This window comes from Aegilops tauschii, chromosome 3 (genome assembly GCF_002575655.3).
Source record: "Aegilops tauschii subsp. strangulata cultivar AL8/78 chromosome 3, Aet v6.0, whole genome shotgun sequence".
NCBI lineage: Eukaryota > Viridiplantae > Streptophyta > Magnoliopsida > Poales > Poaceae > Aegilops > Aegilops tauschii.
In genome coordinates this window covers 180,370,170-180,393,772 of record NC_053037.3, presented here as the reverse complement: position 1 = coordinate 180,393,772, position 23,603 = coordinate 180,370,170, and the positions used below count along the sequence as shown (strand labels likewise).

General features: G+C 40.2%; 1 protein-coding gene across 1 annotated transcript; it reads right to left on the bottom strand.

The window, feature by feature from the left end:
* Positions 1-4,469: 4,469 nt before the first annotated feature.
* LOC109769425 (DNA gyrase subunit B, chloroplastic/mitochondrial) lies at positions 4,470-23,297 on the bottom strand. Its single transcript, XM_020328172.4, has 21 exons — positions 22,996-23,297; positions 22,750-22,876; positions 21,605-21,685; positions 21,397-21,510; positions 20,035-20,091; positions 19,569-19,670; positions 17,982-18,129; positions 17,809-17,885; positions 16,845-16,952; positions 15,527-15,597; positions 13,346-13,487; positions 12,877-12,975; positions 7,447-7,575; positions 7,242-7,356; positions 6,950-7,017; positions 6,522-6,635; positions 6,306-6,422; positions 5,431-5,484; positions 5,242-5,347; positions 4,916-5,046; positions 4,470-4,829 (listed from the first exon to the last, which is right to left on the bottom strand). The coding sequence occupies exons 1-21, from the start codon at positions 23,130-23,132 to the stop codon at positions 4,761-4,763; spliced, it is 2,166 nt and encodes a 721-aa protein (XP_020183761.1). The 5' UTR covers positions 23,133-23,297; the 3' UTR covers positions 4,470-4,760.
* Positions 23,298-23,603: the final 306 nt, after the last annotated feature.

Sequence of the window (23,603 nt, the reverse complement as noted above, 5' to 3'; positions counted from 1 at the left end):
GAGTCCTTCCTTATGAGTACGATGGGCCATAAGCTTGGCTCACGGACTGTGGGCCAACTAGGTTGGTACCCCCTAGTCCAGGACACCGTCAACTATGGTAGGAAAAATCAGTATACTCTTGTTCATAAGGATAAACATATTACTCTGCTTCCTATGTCTCGTGAACATATTTTGAAAGATGATCTTAATAGAGTTAGTAAAGCAAAATAGGAGCAAACAAGAGTGAAAATCAAATTGTGGCAAAAGAATTTGAGCAACAACTTAAGCCTAAGAACAAACCATCATCTAGTGTTGCCTCTGAAATTAAATTCAAAAGTGGATATTTACTTGCCACCAAATCTGATATTGATGATCTAGATTTTAACAAATCTGTTTGCTATGCTTTTGTGTGCAGAGAGGCATTATTTTCAATCAAGGACGTGTCTCCCTCTTTGCCTCATGCTGTCACTAACATTTTGCAAGAGTTCGTTGATGTCTTTCCACAAGATGTGCCACCGAGATTACCACCTATTCGAGGGATTGAGCATCAGATTGACTTAATTCCCGGTGCTTTGCTATCCAACCGTGCGCCATATTGTACCAATCTAGAGGAGACAAAGGAGATTATGTGTCAAGTACATGAGTTGCTCGACAAAGGTTATATACGTGAATCCCTTAGTCCTTGTGTTGTTCCTATTATTCTAGTGCCGAAAAGGATGGTACATCGCGTATGTGTGTTGATTGTAGATCCATTAATAATATTACTATTCGATATCATCATCATATTCCTACACTAGATGATATGCTTGATGAATTAACTGGCTCTGCTATATTCTCCAAAGTTGATTTGCGTAGTGGGTACCATCAAATTCGTATGAAATTGGGAGATGAATGGAAAACGACATTTAAAACTAAGTTTGGATTATATGAGTGGTTAGTCATGCCTTTTAGGTTAACTAATACACCTAGCACTTTTATGAGATGAATGAACGAAGTTTTACGTGCTTTCACTGGACGATTTGTGATAGTCTATTTTGATGATATATTGATTTATAGTAAATCTTTGAGGAACACATGGATCATTTGTGTGTTGTTTTTATTGTGGTACGTGATGCACGAGTGTTTGGTAACCTTGGGAAGTGCACCTTTTGCACCGACCGAGTACCTTTTCTTCGCTATGCTGTTACTCCACAAGGAATTGAAGTTGATAAACCCAAGATTGAAGCAGTTGAGAGTTGGTCGCAGCCCAAAACGGTCACACAAGCAAGGAGTTTTCAGTTTTCTTGGACTCGCTAGCGTTTTGTGAGAGATTTCAGCACCATTGCTATACCTCTCAATGATCTTGCAAATAAGGATGTGCCTTTTGTTTGGGGTCTTGCACAGGAAGAAGCCTTCATGGTATTGCAAGATAACTTAATGCGTGCTCCTTTACTCCAACTTCTTGATTTTAATAAGACTTCTTATCTTGAATGTGATGCTAATGGAATTGGATTAGGAGGTGTTTTATTACAAGATGGTAAACCTATTGCATATTTTTCTGAAAAATTGAGTGGGCTTAGTTTGAATTATTCTACTTATGATAAGGAATTATACGCTCTTCTTCGGACATTAGAAACATGGCAACATTATTTATGGCCCAAAGAATTTGTTATACATTCTGATCATGAATCTTAAACACATTAAAAGTCAAACAAAACTAAACCATAGACATGCTAAATGGGTTGAACTTATTGAGACTTTCCCTTATGTCATTAAACACAAGAAGGGTAAAGAAAATGTTATTGTTGATGCACTGTCTCGTCGCTATACTATGCTTTCACAGCTTGACTTTATAATATTTGGTTTGGATACCAGCAAAGATAAATATGTGCATAATGCTGAACTTAAAGATGTAATGCATAATTGTAAAGAATAAAGAACATGGAACAAGTTCACCATTAATGATGGATTTGTGTTCCGTGCTAACAAGCTATGCATTCCAGCTAGCTCCGTTTGTCTTTTGTTGTTGCAGGAGGCGCATGGAGGAGGTTTAATGGGACAGTTTGGCATGAAGAAGATGGAGGCCGTACTTACTACACATTTTTTTGTCCAAAGATGAGACGGGTTGTTGAGCGTTTTGTTGCTCGCTGCATTACATCAAAAAGCTAAGTCATGACTCAATCCTCATAGTTTATATATGCTTTTCCGTGTAGTTAGTGTTTCATGAGAGAACATATCTATGGACTTTGTTTTAGGTTTACCTTGAACAAAGAAGGGGAGGGATAGCATATCTGTTGTCGTGGATAGATTTTTAAACATGGCACGCTTTATACCATGTCATACAAGCAATGATGTTGCTAGTTGTTGATTTGTTCTATCATGAAATTATTCGCTTGCATGGTGTGCCAAATACAATTGTTTCAGATCGTGATACTTAATTTTAGCCACTTCTGGAGATGTTTATGGTCTAAGTTGCGGACTAAACAGCTTTTTAGTACTACATGTCACCCCCAAACTGATGGACAAACTGGAGCAGTCAATAGAATATTATCTACTATGCTTAGCATTATTTTGAAGAATAACCTAAAAATGTGGGAAGAATGCTTGCCTCATATTGAATTTTCTTATAATCGTTCGCTGCATTCTACTACTAAGATGTGCATTTTGATTGTGTATGGTTACCTCATGCACCCATTGATTTGTTGCATCTTCCATCTTCGGAGAAGGTTAATTCTGATGCTAAACAACATGTTGAATTGATCTTGAAAATGCATGAGTTAACTAAGGAAAACATTGAGCGCATGAATGCTAAATACGAACTTGCTTATTTGTTTACATTTATGCAAAGATAGGTTTCCTGATTTGCGCAAATCTAAGCTAATGCCACGTGTTGATGGTCATTTTAAGGTGTTAGAGAAAATAAATGATAATGCATATAAACTTGAGCTGTTTGTAGATTTTGGGTTAGTCCCACTTTTTAACATTGCATATTTGAAGCCTTATATGGGTGCGGAATATGAGCTTCCGTCGAAGACGACTTCAATTTAAGAAGGGGAGGATGATGAGGACATCACTATTACAATTACACCCACAACCCCTGCTGCTACACATATTGGATCAATTACAAGAGCTTGCGCAAGCGCACGCCAATTACATTACCAGATACTCTTGTTTCTTGGTAACGATTCTAGTGTTCATGAGAATATGATGTTGCCTAAATTGAATGCATTTGTTTTGCTTACAAATGAACGGCCCAGCATGGACAAGAAGGATGAACATTGGAGCATGATCAAGCATGGAGCTGATGGCGCACGCAAGGGGAACAAGAACGAAGTTTCTGGTGGAGTTTTTAGCACTTTGAAGCCACCATGATGACAAACAAGGACATGGACGAAATATACAAGATGACATTTCATAAATTTTGTCCATAGCTTAATATAGGTGTTGCGCCACCTTATTTTTGGGCTAGGCCCATGTAATTTTGAAATACACTTAATAGATTGTTTTTAGAGTCCGTATTAATAGGGGAAACGACTTAGGACGTAATTTAGTCCCACATTGCAAGGTTCGACGAAATTCCCCTCTGTCACCCTGGAAATACAGCCGTTAGGACGTCGTTTTAGACTTGGGTTTTGTTTAGATTAAAGTTGGCCAGAGTTGTAACTCGCGTCATTTGTTTGTGTCCAATGATCAGACCAGGACGTCACAGAACTCCACTTTGATCAATAAAGTTTTCCTCTTAAATTCGCAATAGCCAGATTGCAATCTCAGTTTTTTGCTTATTCTTCGTTTGCGTGCAGGAAATAGACCCTCATCGTCAGGTTGATCGTGCTCTGTTATGGTCAATAACCACTCAGAGTTGCTTTAGTGATAGCTAAGGCGCGACGTCTTAGCACGATCGTAGTCGAATCGTCAAACTCGACTTCCCCCAAAAACGATAATTACCATCTCATCGAAAGACCGGACACCTTCATCCCTATGACTGCTGCCAACATCGAGCATACGCACACGTAAACGTCAAGAAAACTTAGAAAACAAACCAAGACAGTAGGTTCGACAAATCAAGTACGGATATCATGTGTCCACTGATCCCATTAACCTTTTTTCCTTTTGGACTCTAATAAATGTCACACGTGTGGCACGAACACATGGTAACTCTGAACTTTATGGCAAGTTTACTGACACGAGGATGGCAATTTTAGTTGTCAAACATGGCAACTTTCTTCTTAGATGGCAAGTTTCAATTTTTTTGGGTCTGCTTTTCTTTTTAGATGGCAACTTTAATTGTAAAAAACGTCAAGGTCAAATTGCTTCATGCCATGTGGCACTTATCATTTGGGTTTCTTTTTTATGCAAAATCCATTAACCTTATTTTCTCAGGAAGTGGTCAAATGGGGCAATACCGGTTCTGAACGCGGCTGGTGAGCAGGTACACACTTAAAAGCTTCCATCCTCCCATGTGAAGAAAACCATGCATGACTGGATGAATAAACTGGAGCACGGCTCAAAAGTAACAGGAATTCAACTACTCTAGCACAGGCCATGTATTTGATGAGTTGCCAGCTGCATGAGCAAGTTGACCACTTCCAATGATATTGCGGTTTTAACCCCCGCCTCAAGATGAGATGGGTACAGCGTGTCAACAAATGAACTTCATGTTACAAGCACCAGGGGATCAACCCTTTTCTCCGTTCTAGCCTAGATTGCTACTAAACTAGCACCAAAACAACTTCTATGTCGAATGGGTGGCAAGTTGTGGTCTTTTCTATATCATACACAATGGTCAACCTTGTTTAACGCTCTCAGATGTCAAGGTGATCTAGGTTGACCATGCTTGCGGCCTTCTGGATTAGTTCCTTCCTGTATTCAACCTGGAATAGAATGGTATGGCGTCAAAGTGAAACGTTATGTAAACTCGCAAGCAGAAGAGTACTCGGAATATTCACCGGTTGCTTACCCGAGCACCCATAAGAGACGAGAACACAACATTGGCCTCTGCAGCATCTTCAACCGTTAGCTGCTTCAACAGCCTCCTTTCAGGATCCATTGTCGTTTCCCACAATTGTAAGGGCATCATCTCGCCCAAACCTATTTTAGCAACCAGGATAAAAGGACATGGTAAATATCTGCCATCAAAATAACAGAAACACATGCCATAAAAAAATGTGCATGCATGTCATACAAGCATGTACGAGAATATTGTTCACCATAGTTCATAGTCGATCATTATTCCCTTGGATATTCATAGTTGGGTCTTTAGTTGGATGGGTTGAAACACTGTACCTTTGAACCTCTGGGTATTATAAGAAGCATTTGTAGGGAAGGTGTTGACTAGCTCTTTAAGATCAGCCTCATCATAGCAGTAGTGCACTTGTTTCCCACGCTCAACCTAACACAAAAACATAAATATCAAGTACAAACTTAAGATCAACTATTTATTCCAAATTTCAAGTGCTGGGGTCATGATCGAACCTTGTAAAGAGGAGGCACACCAACATAGATGCAACCTTCATCGAAAAGTGCTCTCTACAAACACAGTATGAGAAAGCAAAGCTTTAGTGATCATGTTTCAATTTGCAATCATATGCCATCATAATATATGGTACTGGACAGCTGCGCTTAAAGCGAATACCATTTGGTAGTTCAACTATAACGAGCATGTAAATAGGTGCTTTGCTTACAAGCACGTCATCCAGATAGACCTCGAGCAAGTGCAATTGATCATATACAAACCAGAACCCGGCCAGCCCAACCCAACCCAACCCAACCATACCACTTCCAGATCAGTTAGGGGGGTTTGGAGCTTACTGTTGGTGGGAGGAGGAACCTAGTGGATAAGTGTGCTCTCCCCTATCCTTATGGCAGAATTAAAACACTCCTGGCCCCATTGTCACCTAAATCTTAGCTCCCAACAAACCAGTCCATAGTGACAGACCGCCTGTGCAATTTTTGTCCTTTGGGGATTTTCTTCAGTGGACAAGAGTCTAATGGATCTTTAGGTTGAGAAGCAACAGTATACTTCCCATCAGTGCAACCATCAGGGTTGAGTGTTCCAAAATTTATATCAACCGGATTTCAGACCCAAATACACAACCCATATTTCTTCCCCATTTCTCAATTATATTGAGCCCAGCTCCAGGCCTAGTTGTGCAAGAGTTGAAAGTGAAAGTGGAAACACAAGTGGTAACCTATGATCCATACTTGAATAAAGTATAGACATGCATGTGTATTCAGTGAAGAAGTGTGTTCCCGTGCTACGTGAGGCTCTCATGTGCCTCCACGGAAGTACCTGCTTCAATACCTCTAACAGTTAGCATATGATTCAAGATAACTAAGAGCAGAAGTACCTGATATCTGAAGAAGAAAGTGAGGAGAAGAGTCCGGATATGTGCACCATCTACATCAGCATCTGTCAATATAACTATCTTATGATACCGAAGAGCTTCCTTCTTAAAATCCTCACCCTGAAAGAAGTAACACCAATAGATGTATAGTGCATAACATTTGGTAGTTCAACTATAACGAGCAACAGTAACAGAAGTTTAGAACAAAACAACATGAACCTTCACTCCTAATCCAAGACCAAGAATAAGATTTTGGATCTCTTCATTTTTGTACATGGCTGCTTCATCCCTCCTCTCAATGTTGAGAATTTTGCCCCTCAGAGGCAAAATAGCCTGCATCCATGATTGAAGGCATGCTTAGATCTGAGTGGATGCCAGAAATATTATATGTACGCTGCAAACAAACTTGGTACAGAAAACCATATTATGAACTTCCATCTCGCATTTCATAGTTAGGGCACTATCTACCTACACTAGCAGTGTAAGTAAGAATTAGTCAAGTAAAACTTTTTCCTGTAAAAAGGAAAACGAGACACTGTATACCTATAATTATTTATTAGTCCTAATTTCACCCAGAATATTGCGTTGTTTTGGAGACAGCTGTCATTATATGTTAGTATCACCAGATTGAAAAGGAAAGACTATACCTGAAATTTCCTATCCCGGCCTTGCTTTGCACTACCCCCAGCCGAATCACCTTCAACTATGAAGATTTCTGAATTCACGTGGGAATAGCAAAAGTCAAAGCCTCAACATAAGATAGTAAATATAGTAATTTATAACAAAAGCATATAACTGGAACTGTTAGAATTGAGAAACTTCCTGTCAAAAGAAGAATGTGAACAGATGTATGACAGTCAATTGATTATGCTAATCTGCACCTAGATGCATTGCATAAGAAGATGATGCAAGATTTTCCCAGCACAACTGGCAACTCACCAGATTCTGCAGGGTTAGAAGATGCACAGTCAGCAAGTTTCCCAGGAAGTGAAGAAGATTTCAAGACACTCTTTGTCCTCACTAACTCTCTAGCCCGCTTGGCTGCCAATGCAGCCTGCAACAGAAAAATATGTCATGCACTGCACTAGAACGGAAAAATGAGTTCTTGGGAAGGAGTTTTTGCTACAATAATTTATAGCAATACCTTGAGAGCATTAAGGGACTTGGACAGAATTGAATCTAAAACATCTGGATGTAACTCCAAGTATTCAGTTAGATTTTCTTGAACAGATTGTTCAACTATTCTTCGCACTTCTGGATTTCCCAGCCTGGTCTGTAAAAAGAAAAGAAAAAAGAAAAATTGAGCAATCGTTAGGGGAAAAAAGTGTATGGTGTTAAGGAGTATTAGTATTGGTCTAGGAGTCCTTATTAGTCTATGTTTAGTTTCCTTACACCTCAAGTCATGTGTAATATATATATGGCCCTTGGGCCTTCAATAAAGATAAGTTGTTTTCCTAACATGGTATCAGAGCCAAGAGGTCTTGAGTTCAAGACCCTGCCGATGCAGTATTAAAAATAAAAAGATTCTGCGGCCTACATCGATCCCACGTCCAAGGCCTAAATTAGCCTAGACGTGAAGGGGAGTGTTGAAATATATTGCCCGCCTCCCTCCATCAGTTCGGACTTTTGGATGAGTTGGCTGGTGCATGAATTCAATATGGCATCAGCAGTGTCCCTGACTGAGCAGGATATTGTGCGACCTAAGCGTCTACTTGCAGCTTCGGGTTCTTCTTCACCAGGTTCTGCCGGTCTTGTTGTTGACTCTTCTAGCTCAGAGAGACCACCCTCTTCAGTCAGGAGCACAACACGGGAGCTCGGCTTGGCCCTCTTCACAGTCAGGAGCACAACACGGGAGCTCTGCTTGGTCTTGGCCCTCGGCACCATGATTTTTTCTTTCGCTACCATCGTATCTAGTTCATGTGTTTTGTTAGCTTCCTAGTTTTCTATAATTTCCGCTGCGTCCACCAAATCCGTTGATATTTTGTGTTTTCTCATGTCATGTGAGTCCACCATACCTATGTCCGTCAGCCTTTTTCTGCTCATTGTCCTCTGTATAGGATTTATGTGGCCTCTCTTTACATTGTTGATCTAAGCCCATTCTCTTGCCGCCGAGCTTCTTTCGCCGTCGGTTTTCATGGGCCATGATTCTTTAAGCAATGCTTCATTCTTTTGATGTGCCATCTTCTTTCGACAATCCATCTTCTCTTGATACTTCTATTGTATCTTCTATCGATGCGGTGTCTTTCTCTGATGTGCCATCTCTTCGTTATCCCCTTTGGCGACTCGACAAGTTTGAAGACTCTTCATGCTACGACGACACTCTCAAGACGCGGATTTGGATTATCATTTTTTTAGTATTACACTTCTTCAAATGCAATGCTACTGCATACGCTTTGTATTTGAGGGGGGGTGTTAAGGAGTATTAGTATTGGTCTAGGAGTCCTTATTAGTCTATGTTTAGTTTCCTTACACCTCAAGTCATGTGTAATATATATATGCCCCTTGGGCCTTCAATAAAGATAAGTTGTTTTCCTAACATATGGCATTAATCTTCTAGCACATCTCCACCACTATTAAAAGCAAGAGTTGAGCTGAGTTGGATTCATATAACATCAACCAGTCAGACCTATGGTTGGCTTCCTCCTACAGTTATCCAATGTTGTATCACCAATTACTAATCCATCTTACTCGTAGCCCTTAATCACCTATTACTAATGCATGAGATTAGGCCAATGATGTGCAGCCGAACAACACTCGAGCCATGCCCTGCAGCCTCCCTTGTTCCACTACGTTAGACAGCGCATCATAGATGTACCTCTAGTGATGTGATTCCACAACGGGTTCACATTTAAGAATCTTATAATGTATAAAAGAATATTTAAAAAGAACAGCTTATTTTAGCTTCTCTCCATCCATTTGGAGAAAACACAGTTTATGATCTCCATGAAGTACAGCTGTACAAGTTCCTACCTCCAGAAAAAAAAATGGTGTGTGTGTGTGTGTGTTTGGTGGGGGGGGGGGGGGGGGGGGGGGTGCTGCTGACTGAAAGGCATAGCACATTGGTATCTGAACTTGGTGTTGATGTTAATTTGATATCAGGTATATGCTTATCTCATATAGTATGAGCTCTCTTTCAAAAAAGAAAATGTTATTCCAAAAATTTCATATATGCGTATTCGGAATATGATTTCAGGATACGAAACTATGAAATCTACTGGATACTACTTCAGTTTCGAAACACATAAGAAATAAATTTGTTAAATATTTGAATTCTTAAGGAGATACTTTTGGAAATAAAAAAATCCATATATGTTTTCCAAAATATAAAAAGACCCAAAGGGGCAGATCCAACTAATCTCAGCCATCAAAACATGTCAATCCAACGATCTAGATTGCTCCGATGGCGAGTGCCCAACATGTTTAGCATGCAGTTAATATCATACCAAATATCAATATCAGTGCCAATCACATAATTAACATGCAATTGATATCCTACCTACTATCATCGTTCAATTAATATTCTACCAAATATCAACCATCAACGGGCAATTAATGTTCTACCAAATTTCAACGTGCATTGCACGTACACCTTTACTAGTGTGTTCCAAAATTGTCAAAAATCAACAACAAATCTAATGGTATTTCCAAAATCCATATAACTGAACCATGTGTTCCTTTAAATCATAACTGAATCATGAGTTTGTTGCCTGTGTTAAAATATGCATGGAAGGAGGTGCTTTGTTGATGATCCTTATTTTGGTTCAGATTGCTGAAACCATATTCTGGTTTAGACTCATATTTTGTTGCTTTATTGATTAGCAAAAGATTGATTTGAGCCCCTAACCCTGTAAGACTGTAATTGTTCAGTTGTAACATCAAAACGAGTGACAAAGTTGATTTGATCCCCTCTACAAGTTAAATAACCTATTGTCTATTGAATGTTTGGTGTGTCTCAGTGATTGATTAGTTAAAGAACCTACTACTATATACAGCTAACTTCATTTGTTAAAAAATTATGGTGCAATAACTACTAAATGAATGAATGCAGTTAAAAATTGGTTGGTTAGCACATTATTGTTACAATTTCAATCAATATGTTTTGCAGATTTGCCAATACGGACAAACAACGGTTAGTCCCCTAGAAGGAATTTGGCAATGCCTTTGCGGTTCAGGCAGTGGTGGTTGCAGAATATTCAAAATGTGTTGTAGAGGTAGAATGGCATGCTAGCACTTCTACTTATTTTTGTATGCACTCAGTTTTTCCAAAAAGTTATACCAGTTAAGCATGATTTGCAAATATGCATGCAATGTCAACTTGCCCACAGCTATCATTCATGTTAGCTTTGGAACCTATTAATTTTTGAGCAAATGACTTTACTTGCCCTATCATGTTCCGTACTGAAATTTTCAGGGGACACCTGGCTACATTTCACATGAAATACATAAAATAGTCATTACTCACTTTTAGCCAGTTCCTTATTTTGGCTATTCAGCTCAAATTTGAACTAATTGCTCTGGTTTCTTTTTTGTCCCTTTTAGGCTTTAATCTTGCAACAATTGAGGTTCTAAGATGAACTCGCATTGGAAGACCTAAAGGAAATCAATCTCCATTCTATCCAACCAGGGGACCTCTTCAGCCACTAGGTTATGACCTCTAGGTAGGTTGGTGATGGTTGTTTATGCAAAAATTCCCAAATAGTAGTTTTTGTCATTAAGAATTTTTGTACAACTGTATCTAGACAAGCCATTTATTTTAGATCGACATACATATCATTCAACTGTGGTAAAATGTGTTGGCAAGGTAATTCACCTGTGGTAAAATGTGTTAGCAAGGCCACGAGCTCTGCTTCATCATAACATAATTGAAAAACTAAGTATGTTTGAGGATGACTAATTCCTGAGGAAGATATATTTTTAACCTGATCCTTGGTTTCCTGCAGCAAGGACATCTTGAATAACCGATTGTTTGTAGCATCTTGACCGGAATTTCGGGGCGGTATATGAGATCGGAATAGGGGTACCAGGTTTTCCCTGATATTTTACTGATTTAGACATGATGTGTGATCCTCTTATTATAGGATGATGATATCTAAGTGCATGCAAACTACAAGACATGTCTGGAAAAATTCTTGTGCACAGTACAATGTCAGTCAAAGGCCTCACGTTGAAAGACATCACTAAAGGCATAGTTATCATCAATGTAAAGAAACACTATCTTTGTACATATAATGTTACAATGGTAGCACCGGATATATGGGTCTGTTCAACCAAAACTGACCATACCACAATATTGGCTAGCCCTTAAGAGTTGGCGGCTGTTTGGATACATGCCAAATGTTTGGCTCGCCCGACCTGCCAAAGGTGCGCCCGTTTGCTCTGTGCCAAAACATGGGCGTCGTGCTGAAGGCGTAGAAAACCTTCGCCAAAAAATATCCTCTGGCTCACATGCTCTTTACCCAGTGAGACCCACCACATCACTTCCCTTTCCCCATCCTCTCACACGCAAACAATTGGTCAGCTACCCCTCAAGCTCCTGTGGCATCCTACTTGATTTTTTTGTTTTGACGTGAACATCCTACTTGAATAATAGCACATGGATCTCCAGCTTCTATCTTGCTCTCAAATTAAATTGGTGTGCATGGTGATATGTGGGCATAATACTACTTTTGTCTTGGCACTTTGCGGTCAATTAAGTTTGTACATAAATCTTGTAACTGAATGGAAACTAAAACAAATACTATAAGACCCAGGTTGCAGGTTGCAAACCAAACAAAGGCCTATCGCCTATCATTTTACCAACTTTTTGGCAGAAATAGTGGCTTTAATCCAAACAACAGCTTACCAAAATATTGGTCATGCCAAAAATTTGGCTGGGCTAGTTGGGGCTCAAACTAAACAAGCCCTATATGCTGGATCAATTATTCAAAATGTTTTCATTGTGCTTTTGTGATGCAAAGAGAAACGTTGTTGTTCAGGGCCTTGATAAATCATTCAATGGCACTAAACAGATGAGCTAAGATGAAACTCCTTCACGTTATCCCATTAGTTATCTTGTAGTTATTTTTCTTTTCATAGCTTTTTATATGAACAAGAGCACCCATTGTTTTTTGATAAAATTCCACAATGTAAGGTACATTTCTTCTAGTTCCTCATAATTCCCTTTTTAGCCCTCCAGAAAAAAGGAAAGTATCTCTCTCCCGACTGTGTGTATCTCTCCTTGTAGCAAAAGAAGGAAAGTATCTCTCTCTTGATTGCATGTATCTCTCACTTTCCTGGACTAACTGATTTACTTGCCACTAACCAACAAATTTTCTAAGGTAATTTCGTAGCAAGTCCTAACTTCTTTATAATTATGCCTTGGTCACCGTGCCAAAAATAATACACCTTACATAAAGGAATGGAGGGAGTATCACCTTAGTGTACAGTTTTTGTTTATGGTTTTTTTACATCAACAGTTTTCTCAGTCCAAAGAAAGACACAAACAACACATATGGGTGTAGATGTAAAAATAGATTTTCCTGTTCAATGTCAAGACGTGCATTGCACATACACGGTAACTAGTTTCTCAAGTTACCTTTGTCTGCCCTTCAAACTCTGGATTAGGGACCTTCACTGAAATAATGCATGTCATGCCTTCTCTTACATGCTCCCCACTCAAGCTAATATCTTTATCCTGCAAAAACCATCATTTGTTTAGAAAAAGGCCTCAACAAATTACAGATCCAGCTTATTGAAATATTCCTTCAATGGAACAAATAAGTAAGCATCCAAAGTGCAGACTGAGAAAATATATACTCCCTCCTTTCCGATTTATAGGGCTCAATTTCAAAATCTCTTCAGCCAAGGACACTCGTTTTTCTCAAAAGGTTATGTTTATCGGAAAGGAGTATATACTAATAAACAGCTGTTACTACAGTCCTTATCAAACAAACTTTAACAGAACGGTTTGAAGTCAGAAGGCTAGAGTTGCGAATACTCCAGGACATAAGGTAGCATTTATCAGGGAAGAACTAAAATATACAGTATGTGCTATCAGTTATAACCTTCATAATCTTCGACTTCTTTGCAAAGCTATTAATTGTTCTTGTCAGGGAAGTTTTCAGCCCCTCAATATGAGTACCACCATCAACAGTACGGATACTGTTGGCATATCCTAGCACTGTATCAGAGTAGGAATCAGAGCACCTGTAAATCATGACAATCAATTGTTTCAGAAAGGCATACAATTCTTCTCTAGAAACAGAGCATATGAAATGTGACAAAAGCTTCGAAATTGACCATGAAACGTTGTGTTATAAAATCCAAATAGCTTTTGCTACGTGCCAGGAATAATGCTATATAGCCTATAAGGGAAGGAAAGCGAAACCCCTACAGCTGTTATTTCCAAATGGTCAGCATCATTTCTTTCCTTTGGCTAAAGGTCAGAGTTGGTGCTGCACAGTGCACACTAATTGATTGCATCAGTGAAGAACATCACAGGTAAATATTTACCTTACTAGTACACCCAAAAGCTCAAGCTAATTGTGAAAGACAATATACCATAACTCCAGCACTAGCTCTCGGGTCTTGTTCTGTCAATCCCACGGGACTGTTGTCGAAGCCACAGAAAGGCTAAGGGCATGTTGGGTTGATAGCCAAAACTTTGCCAGACTTTTCTTGCTAAATCATGGCATTCTTCAAAAGGTTGATCACCACAGCTTTGGCAAGTTTGGAAAAGATATGAGCCTATGACACTAAGGACAGGCTGCTGAAAAAGCATGGTGTGCCACAGCTGCGGCAAAATGAAACAAGCAGCTGCCACACCTAAGGCAATGTGTACCTATGAACTAAACATGCCCTAAGCATGCGAAACTTTTTTGACTAGCTTCCATAACTTGTGGGCCAAAAAAATGGAACCACAAGTGAGGCAACCTTAGCAAAAAAAAGAGTCTGACAAATGTGGCCAATTAGATGTGTGACTAGCAATAGTTGTGGTAGTGAACCAAACACCAGGTCTAGCCTGCCTAACTTTCTTAGGCAAGTTGTGATGAACTTTGGCCTCCAAGCAAATACCCCGTAGATCAAAAGAGGTATGAAAACTTGCATTTTTTTTTAATTGTGATAACCAGGTCTCAAACTTCAGAGATCGTGACTCTGGTACCTTATTGAGTTGCAGGGACCAACCAGTTCACCTAAAGCTCAGATTGATGGGGAAAGGTAGGCACATGTTCATACTCATCAGTCTCGAATATTCTCGAATATATACATGATGACTACAACGATATTGATTAATATACAGAGCCAGTGAGCTACACATCGCCCCTCCAACAAAGAAAGGTTTACAATCTTTCATCTATAATCCTAAATGGCTTAATCAAGATTGTAGATCACAGCATGTGAACCATCATGCCAAGAGGAGGAAAAACTATCACGGTTATAGCAGGCTATCAGGCAAGCTATACATTGCGGTAGACTAAAATATTCTTCAGTGTTTGAAATATGATGTATACGTATGTACTGAACCATACTAAAACTGTATGTGTTGATCACTGTGATCATACAATTAGGAAATAACGTACAGGAAGAATTCATCTTCATCACTGCATAAATACAAGGGAAGAATTTGGGGTCCATTTCATTAATATTTCTTATCTACAAGATCAAACTGATTCACTTTAAGAATACAAATATGGTAAAGAAAATAGTTGAAAGACAATCGGTAGTTAGGAATTCAAATGGAATTGGCATGTGCAGCATAGTTGTAGGGTTTAATAAAATTTGACGAACTCGACAAAGTTTATAAATCAATGCACCAGTCTAGCAGGGGAAATTAGAAATATGAACTTGCAAGGTAACAGGAAGTTGAAAACATCATACTTTAAGCACATCTGATGGGTTATGAAAGACAAGTTTGAATAATTGTAATTAACACAGTCAAATATAAATCCAAAAATGATACTGATGTAATCCAGATTTTGGTGGCAAATTTCAGGAAGATACGTCATTCAGTTTAGAACCTCTAATAGTATAGAACACAGTATCAGAAACTTAGAAATAAGAATCACGTATATAAACTAGAAAAGAGAACAAAATATCAGTATCTTCAATCAGATAAACCACAATTATTTGCTAGACAGAACATGGAATATATAAGCAAGTTCAGTGCCTAACACAGTGGTGGTTTTTAACTTTCCACGTTACTTTTCCTTTCTTAGCAAAATTCAAGCCGAGGAAATATACTTTACCATTGCAGGGAGACATCAACAATTATTCCATCCAATTCCTTTCTGAATGCTATTGGGTCGTGGAGGGGCTTCTGGGAAAAGAAGCATACACAAAGTAATGGTGTTAAGGTCATTATAGATATATCAATATAATTTGCAGCTTGTTATATGCAGTAGAGTTGGCCTCCAATCTGATGGCTTAGTATGACCAACGTGCACTCTACTGGCCTTACTGTGGGTGGGATCAGGTGATGCCAGTCTCTTCAGAGGATTATCAAAGAAAAGTGTGATAGGAGAAACTAACCACGAAAAATGTAGACCTTATTTTCTAAAACTCCAGTAAGAGAAGGCACAGATCAGTTCAGTCTATGCACAACTGGTCTAATTCAACCCATTACAGTTCTTTCACAAACTATAGACAAGGTTTTTTTAAGCGCTAGGCGCTGAGCGAGGGTTGTGCTTCCGCTTAGTGCAACGACAGCTTAAACCGCGTTTAGGCGCGCTTAAGCGTTCTGTACGGACGTCGTACGGGCAGGAACAGGGGCACCCAAAAAACAATTTTCAGAGCATGTAAAGCATGTATGTTAAGCCTAAAATCGCAAACATGTTGGGAAGGAGAGACGAGGAGCTAGAGGTCAGGGAAGGGGAAGAAAGCTGACAGCTGCGAGGTCGGGGAAGAGAAGCCACCAGGCTCCAGCCTAGAAGAGGAGGAGCCCGGTATCGGGGAAGAGGGGGAAGGACTGGCAGCGAGTCAGGGAAGGGGAGCTTGAGATCCAGCGGCTTTAGGTCAGGTTAGAAGATGGGTGGTGAGGTCAGGGAAGAAAGCCCCACATCTGGTAGCGCAAGGTCGCCCTGCTCTCCTCTGTTTCTCACCTTGCTCTCCTGTGTCTAACCCTAGGCGTCTGAGCGCTTTTTTCAACGCTTACCCCAAAAGCGAAGCGGTAGGCCTCCGCCCAGCGTAGGCGTACGCTCAATTTTTCACTGTCTATAGCATAGTTTCTAAATTAGCAACAGGACAGGCGCAAGCTGGGCAACATAATGTTGGATGGGACAAGGAGTAGAGTTAATAAATGGCTGTCAGAATCAGTGTTATGTAAAGCAGGTTAGTAGGTTCACGTATTGCTTTTTTAGTTAACTGTTAATAGCAAGAGAAAGGAATAAATCTGGCCCTTATTTTTCATGAGTCACTCAGGAAGATTAAATAGGCCAACTGCAAACTGTAGGCAGTAATGGCTAGAGTACATGAAATAGCATATATGCATGACTTTGTATATCTGGAAACCTTAGCCAAATTGAGTCAGCATGAAACATATAGCTCTAGATGCTGTGGGAGACAAACCTTGTCATTATTCAACCAGGCAACATATTCAACCAGGCCACCAGCATAACAGTATTCATTGTGTTGAACCTGTGCATCCTGTTCTTCCTTTGTCAGTGTTATTGTCAGCTGGCATTGAGGGAAGTACAGAACATGAGAAATCAACCAAAGGTCTACCTTTAAGCATAACAATTATCACACGAAAGTTGTGCATGCAAAGCAAAAATTTTAAAAAAAAAGGGCATAAATAATGACATACGAAACCAAGCTACCCAATTGAAATTTGAAAAGGACACATAAGGATTTAACTGAAAATCAACCAATGATACAAGTAAAACGAACAGAAATTTGAATGCACTTTAATGCATGTAAGATATGTTGAGAGAATTGTAAACATAATATGCACCGAGGTGTGCAAAAGGCATTTGGTTTGAGCAGTTGGTCAATATTTAACTCAAAATTCCCATTGGTCTTTCATTTTTTTTCTTTCTGTTGCTTGGGGTATCACCAGCAGTAGTGGAACAGCTCCATTGATATCCACAATTAGCTGATGTTGTCTTCACAAAGTATATCATCATGTCTCCAACAAATGATTTTATGAGGCAGAATGCTACCTTAGCAGTTAGCACAGAAGGCCAATACTCCCTCCGTCCCAAAATGTATCATAGCGTCAAAAATGATCTTACATTTTGGGACGGAGGGAGTAATATATAGTACAAGTGTCTTGACTGAATAAAAACAGGAAGTGAATCATATTCTTATTAATGAATAAAATATCAATAGAAGCTTCTTTCTAATCTTGCTAACACACTAACTTACTCCAATAATCTGATAACCAAGGTATGTTAGCCTGACAGAGCAATCATTATTCAATAATCAGTCAGGTAACAAACAAGCGAAGGAAATAATCATAATCATGTGCGATCTCTGGAACTAACAACCAACTACAGAACAGATCATGTTTCTAGTTGAAGGACTATCATACCTCAGGATTTAAAAATGCAAGTTCCCGGATCCGACTAGAGATCGTGCTGAAGTCAAACTCAATTGTGGTTGTAAATACTACATCAAAAAAAAAACTGAGCATTCCGGCAACACAACATGTCATAACTAGTAATGCTTAGATCAGAAAACTTTTCCGCAAAAATAGATGCATACTTTCTTTGTCAGGCCAAAATCTGATACATGAACCTTGACGACTTGATTCATCAGGCAGTGTGGTACTACTTAGCGTTGTAAGTGGTTTTCCACGAGAATAGTGTTGTCGATATTCCTTCCCATCACGGCAAACTGTAACTTCTAGTGCCTGACATAGTAATATCGCGAAAATGACAATTAATTGCACATCAATTGCAGAAATATGTACGAGTAGTATATCCAAAACACGTTATCACTGTGATAGAGATTTCTATGGTCATGGCTCAGGCTCTCATCCTATTCTTAAACTGAAATATAGGTAGTTCATACTACTATTCTAATTTTATTTCATGGTGATCAAGCAACTGTGTTACTATGTATGTACACCGCTCCTTTCCACAAACAAGCTAATTAATGACCAATAACAACAACAACAACAAAGCCTTTCAGTCCCAAATAAGTTGGGGTAGGCTAGAGTTGAAACCCAAAAGAAATCAAAACCAAGTCATGGTTCTGGCACGTGGACAGTTAACTTCCATGCACCCCTGTCCATGGTCAAATCTTTAGTGATATTCCGGTACTTCAGATCTCTCTTTACAGACTGCTACCATGTCAAGTTTGGTCTACCCCGACCTCTCTTGACATTATCAGCACGCCTTAACCGTCCGCTATGCACTTGCGTTTCTGGAGAAAGAGTCATTGTCCGGTCACAGCAGGTCAACATCCAGATACATTGACACAAATCTGGAAAGATGTGGCGGCAATCTAATTCGATAAAGAAGGGCTTGAGGGGGAGAGTTGACACTGCAAGGGCAGGGTAGTGGAGCTTAAACGGCGACAAGGTGAAAGCTGCACCGCCCAGTTGCTGCCGCCACAAGCACAATTGTTAGTATTTCTTGGTGCAGCGCACATCAACCCCTCGTCTTCCACGTGTGTCGTCGCCAAACGTCACATGGTTGCTGACCCCTCCCTAGACCAACAAGTTCACCATGTTGGTGATGTTTTTCGACTAGAACCATACATGGTATGGCATGGCGGCTGTGCATTTATTCACCCCTCTGACTGCACTGTGCATCAAACTGCCACTTCTCTCCTATTCCAACATGCATCATCATTAAGAATGGAGCTTGCTCGTCCTGGACAGATTTATTGGCATATATACTAATGTACCAAGCAAATACAAGCATCATTGCCCTAAAAGAGTTCATTTTGCATGGTGATCGCATGTGCTCAGAAAAAAACTCATTAAGGTTTATTTTCCTGGGAGTGATTCCACCCTACCCCCCTAAAGGAGATCTCTAAAGAGCATATCTGTGAAATTTACTGATTGTGTTTTGTCTGGACTCTGGGGGTAGAATCATTATTAGACTTGGTCCACGGAATGATAGTATTCATAGAGAAGGAATATATGAAAAAGCATAACAACCACATTTATTATTATAACCCATGGAAGGCTTGAGAGGATTGGTTTGATGTGGATAGAATTTAACTTCACCCAATGAATCGTGATTTTGTGTAGAGAGAATTGCAATTTCCGGAAGATCTACGATTGATACTCTTTCTTTAAAGCATCTATGGTTCATATTCAATAAAGGTGAAAGCAAGAACCTCTGACAACGCATTAACAACTGATAGGCCAACACCATGCAGCCCTCCAGCAACGCTGTAGCTACTCGTTGAGCCTCCAAATTTGCCGCCAGCATGCATTAGCTGCATAATCAAAAGAAAATCTTTACAAGACAGAAGATGGAAGCTGTTGAACATTTAGGCATGTCGTTGACCACCCAAAAGAAAAGTTTAGTCTTGCCTTATGGACAAGCATATGATGCGAATGGCAATAAAAGTGTATTGTAGCATCTCTATGAATACGGGCATGCAAGTATAGTAACAGCACACAAGCCTCCCAGTATGGTAATGACCTAAAAACTAAATGATCGTAGAGGTACCCATAAGTCAGAGTTCTTCATTCCCAGAATATGATCTTAATAAATAAGTAAAATTTACTGGGATTTGGGTCAGGATGGTTGACATTGCAATATACAGCCTTGCCAAACAAATAAAGCTTTAACCATACCGTTAAGACAGTCTCCACGCATGATTTCTTCGTCTGCGGGTGTATATCTGTAGGGATCTGCAGTATATCCAGGATTTAGCAGTAATTTTAACTAAGAAAGGAGAAGATAATTCATAAAGTAATCGGAACAGAAGGTTGCATGTTAGTTACTCAAAAGCTGGTGCTATGTAAATCTCAACTTTCAAGAAGAAAGGAAACACAAAATTTTAAGAAGCAAAATGGTAACAGAGATATTCAATTAGCAGAACTACATCAAATTGGGCATAGATTGCATAACTGTAACTCTGTAAGATAACCCCTTTTTCTAGACTATGAATGTTGAACCGACTGTGTTTAAAGACAAGGGTTATACAGAATATTCAGTCTAGTCCTGTGATCTTGTGTATTACTATTACTTGTGGACGTTCTAACCAGCAGAGCTTTTCGTAACAATACAAAGACACACACAGTGCTACCAAAAAATCAGTGCACTCAACTAGGCAATAAGGCAGGTGTGCAAGTGAAGTATCCCAGTAGGGTGTGACCACCTACGGATCATAGCTACTATAAGCAAACAACTGCTAGGACCTTCTCCATGTGTTAACTAACATCTGTCGGCCATGTAGCAGCAGTGATGGAACGAACTGCTATCGAAGAGAAACAGGCCAATGAGACCCTTCCCACCGTCCTACTTGACTGGTTGATTGTGTTAGATCTATGAATGGTTGTATGTGTTATGGCCTCCATGGACCACAGCTAAAGCACTATTGTTCACATACAGAATAGTGTGTCATATATGCAACATGCATGTGGAAGTTCATCCAAGAGTGCCCAGGAAAAGGTATCGTCAAAGGATAGCAGTGGCACGAAATAATCCAAGCAATGGCAGGAGAATATAGTCCAAGGAAATAGTTAACTGCAATTCAAGGGGAAATCAGACAAGGAACTCATAAGCCACAAACATATTCGCACAGGAAAAGCTAGCCGGTGCAGCAGCATCCAGCAGTAGGAGTAAGATTAAGAGTTGGTAGTCAAGAGGAGTCCTGTTGGGACGAGAAGTCAGTTAGTTGCACTGTTACGAATCCAGGTAAATTAGAGTTTGAATACATTAAAGAGAACAGTGCAAAAGTGTGATTACACAGATGACTTGGCATGCAGCTGTTCTTTTGTTTATTTCATTGATGACTTTGCTTGGTGTGTCAAATATGTACTAACAGCAAAACAAATCTCACGAGTGAATATGATATAAAGGCTTCATTAACATTTGCTAAACTTCTGTTTGATTTGCCAACAAGTAAATTCATAACAGTCACATTATTCACAATATTTGTAAAAGCATTGAGCATTCAGGAAGTCTTCCTTGGATTTAGGAAAACTGCATACCCCACGGCCGTTGTCGGTTACACTAACTGAATTGTCATCATGAAAGACTACATTAATCTCAGTAGCATAGCCTGCTTGAGCTTCATCCACAGCATTATCCAATATTTCATAAACCTAGAATACACCCAAAAAAATGATGATCAGGCAAGAAACGAAGTGGAACACCTAATAACATGCAAAAAGGGAAAGCTTAATCAGTTGAGATTACCAGATGATGCAACCCACGTGGTCCTGTGCTGCCAATGTACATACCAGGCCTTTTGCGAACTCCGTCCAATGCCTCTAAGACCTGCAAATTAGCAATTTGGTATAAATAAATATCAAGCCAACAAAAACAATTCATTCACGCTTCACAAATACTCCCTCCATCCCAAAATAAGTTTCTCAACTTTGTACTAACTTTAGTACAAAGTTATACTAGAGTTGAGACACTTATTTTGGGAAGGAGGGAGTAATAGCTAACAGTGGCACACTGGAGAAACACATAATGAATCTGTGCAGGAATGTATATTGTTATTTTTCTCTTTCTTTCCAACAAAAACGTCAGCAAGCTTTACATCTTATATACTAAAATTGTCATCATGAAGGACTACATTAATCTCAGTAGCAAGCTTTACATCTTATAAACGTCAGTAGCAAGCTTTTCATTAACTAAAAGTTAACCAGATTGATGAACTAACCACATGGTGCAGGGTTCTTAACAGTCCATATACAGTACGTAATAAATGTTTATCTATTCTACAGTGGCTTAGGAAAATTAAATGCCTTGATAATGGCATTTGCTAAATTGTCAGGGGAAGAGTAGGAAGACAGAGCCTGCTTGTAGCAATTAAGACGGGGATATTCTTAATCTCCCCAGCTCAGGTTCATAACTCACAATGTAAGTATGAAATCCACAATTATGCACCAAAACAAGAAAGAGTATAAACCATTGTACATGATGTAAAATTAAATATGCAATTATTATGTTATTCAAGGTAAACACCGTTACGTCAAAACAATACTTGATGCCTTAAGTGGGTTATAGCAACCCCGAAAAAGACCCCCAAAAATGCTCCGCGGCATCACTGTCTCAACTGAATGGGTGCAATGTCACCGCCACCTAACAAATGAGCTGCAATGTAACATTTGTGTGCAAGCCCATGCAATCTGGTGGGAAAAAAACATGATGAAAACGTATGTATAGGATTGCAAAGCTGCTTGGAGCTGATTAACTCTGTTCCTGCCGTTATGTACTCCCCGAATCTCCCGAATAATCCGCACATCGTTTAAAATTTGAGGCAGATATTCCAAACACTTGCACCCGAACTCCAACCTAACCCCTTAGCCACAGAAGCCGTGCAAGAGAATCACCTGGACGTTTGCTGCGGTGTACTCGCCGGCTACCCGCTTCTCCTGCATCGCATCGGATGCCGCCGTGGAGGCCATGAAAGCCCTCACCGCGACCCCATTGCGCCCTGGGACCGCCGCCGCCACAACCCTAGAAGGTAAAAACACGCGCCAAAAAATACAAGCAAATCAGCATCCAGGCCGCTCCAGCGAGAGAAATCTGCCTTGCCAAAGAGGCGTAAAGGAAGGATGAAGCGGACATGGAGGCACCTGGGTCTGAAGAGGTGTCGAGCGGAGGGGGAGGGGACCGGGAGCAGACGGGAGGGGGTAGGGGCGCTGGAGAGGAGGCGGCGGAGAAGAAGGCGGAGATGGGGTGGGGGAGGCGACGGCCGGAGGAGGAGGGCCATTGGCGGCGGCGGCGAGCTCGCGTCGCGTCCGCCTAGCTTCTGCTTTGCCTTGGCCTGGGTTGCTGCTTGTGGTGGGGGAAATGGGAGGAGGGGTTGGGGTTTAGACGGCAGTGGATGAGGCGACGCGGAGCTCGAGGAGGGTTTTAGGAAGGGAACGGGGTGGTTTCAGGCGCATGAAAGAGCAGGGAATGCGATGTTCTTCTATTGGGCTGTCTTTCGGCGTCGTCTGGAATGGGTCGGGCCTGGTGGACTTCTAGGGTCAATTATTAGGCTCCCTAAAATTATGCTCCGCTCCATCAAATGAGATACTCTGAAACAAGGATTGATCAGACGGATCGGAAACGGAAAGACAACACACATATGGCGGGACAACTGGCTATCACGGGATGAGATATTGCGACCGTATGGTGCGTCACAACGAACCCGCCATCCAGAGTGTCAGAGCTAATCGATCACACGTCCGCGTCATGA

Excerpts from the sequence above, each read along its gene's own strand:
- LOC109769425 (XM_020328172.4), bottom strand. The coding sequence starts at position 23,132 with ATGGCCCTCCTCCTCCGGCCGTCGCCTCCCCCACCCCATCTCCGCCTT. Across the intron at positions 20,092-21,396 it reads TAACCGACAACGGCCGTGGG|ATCCCTACAGATATACACCC; the intron begins GTATGCAGTTTT and ends GATATACTGCAG. Across the intron at positions 6,423-6,521 it reads GTCTTGGATTAGGAGTGAAG|GGTGAGGATTTTAAGAAGGA; the intron begins GTTCATGTTGTT and ends TACTTCTTTCAG.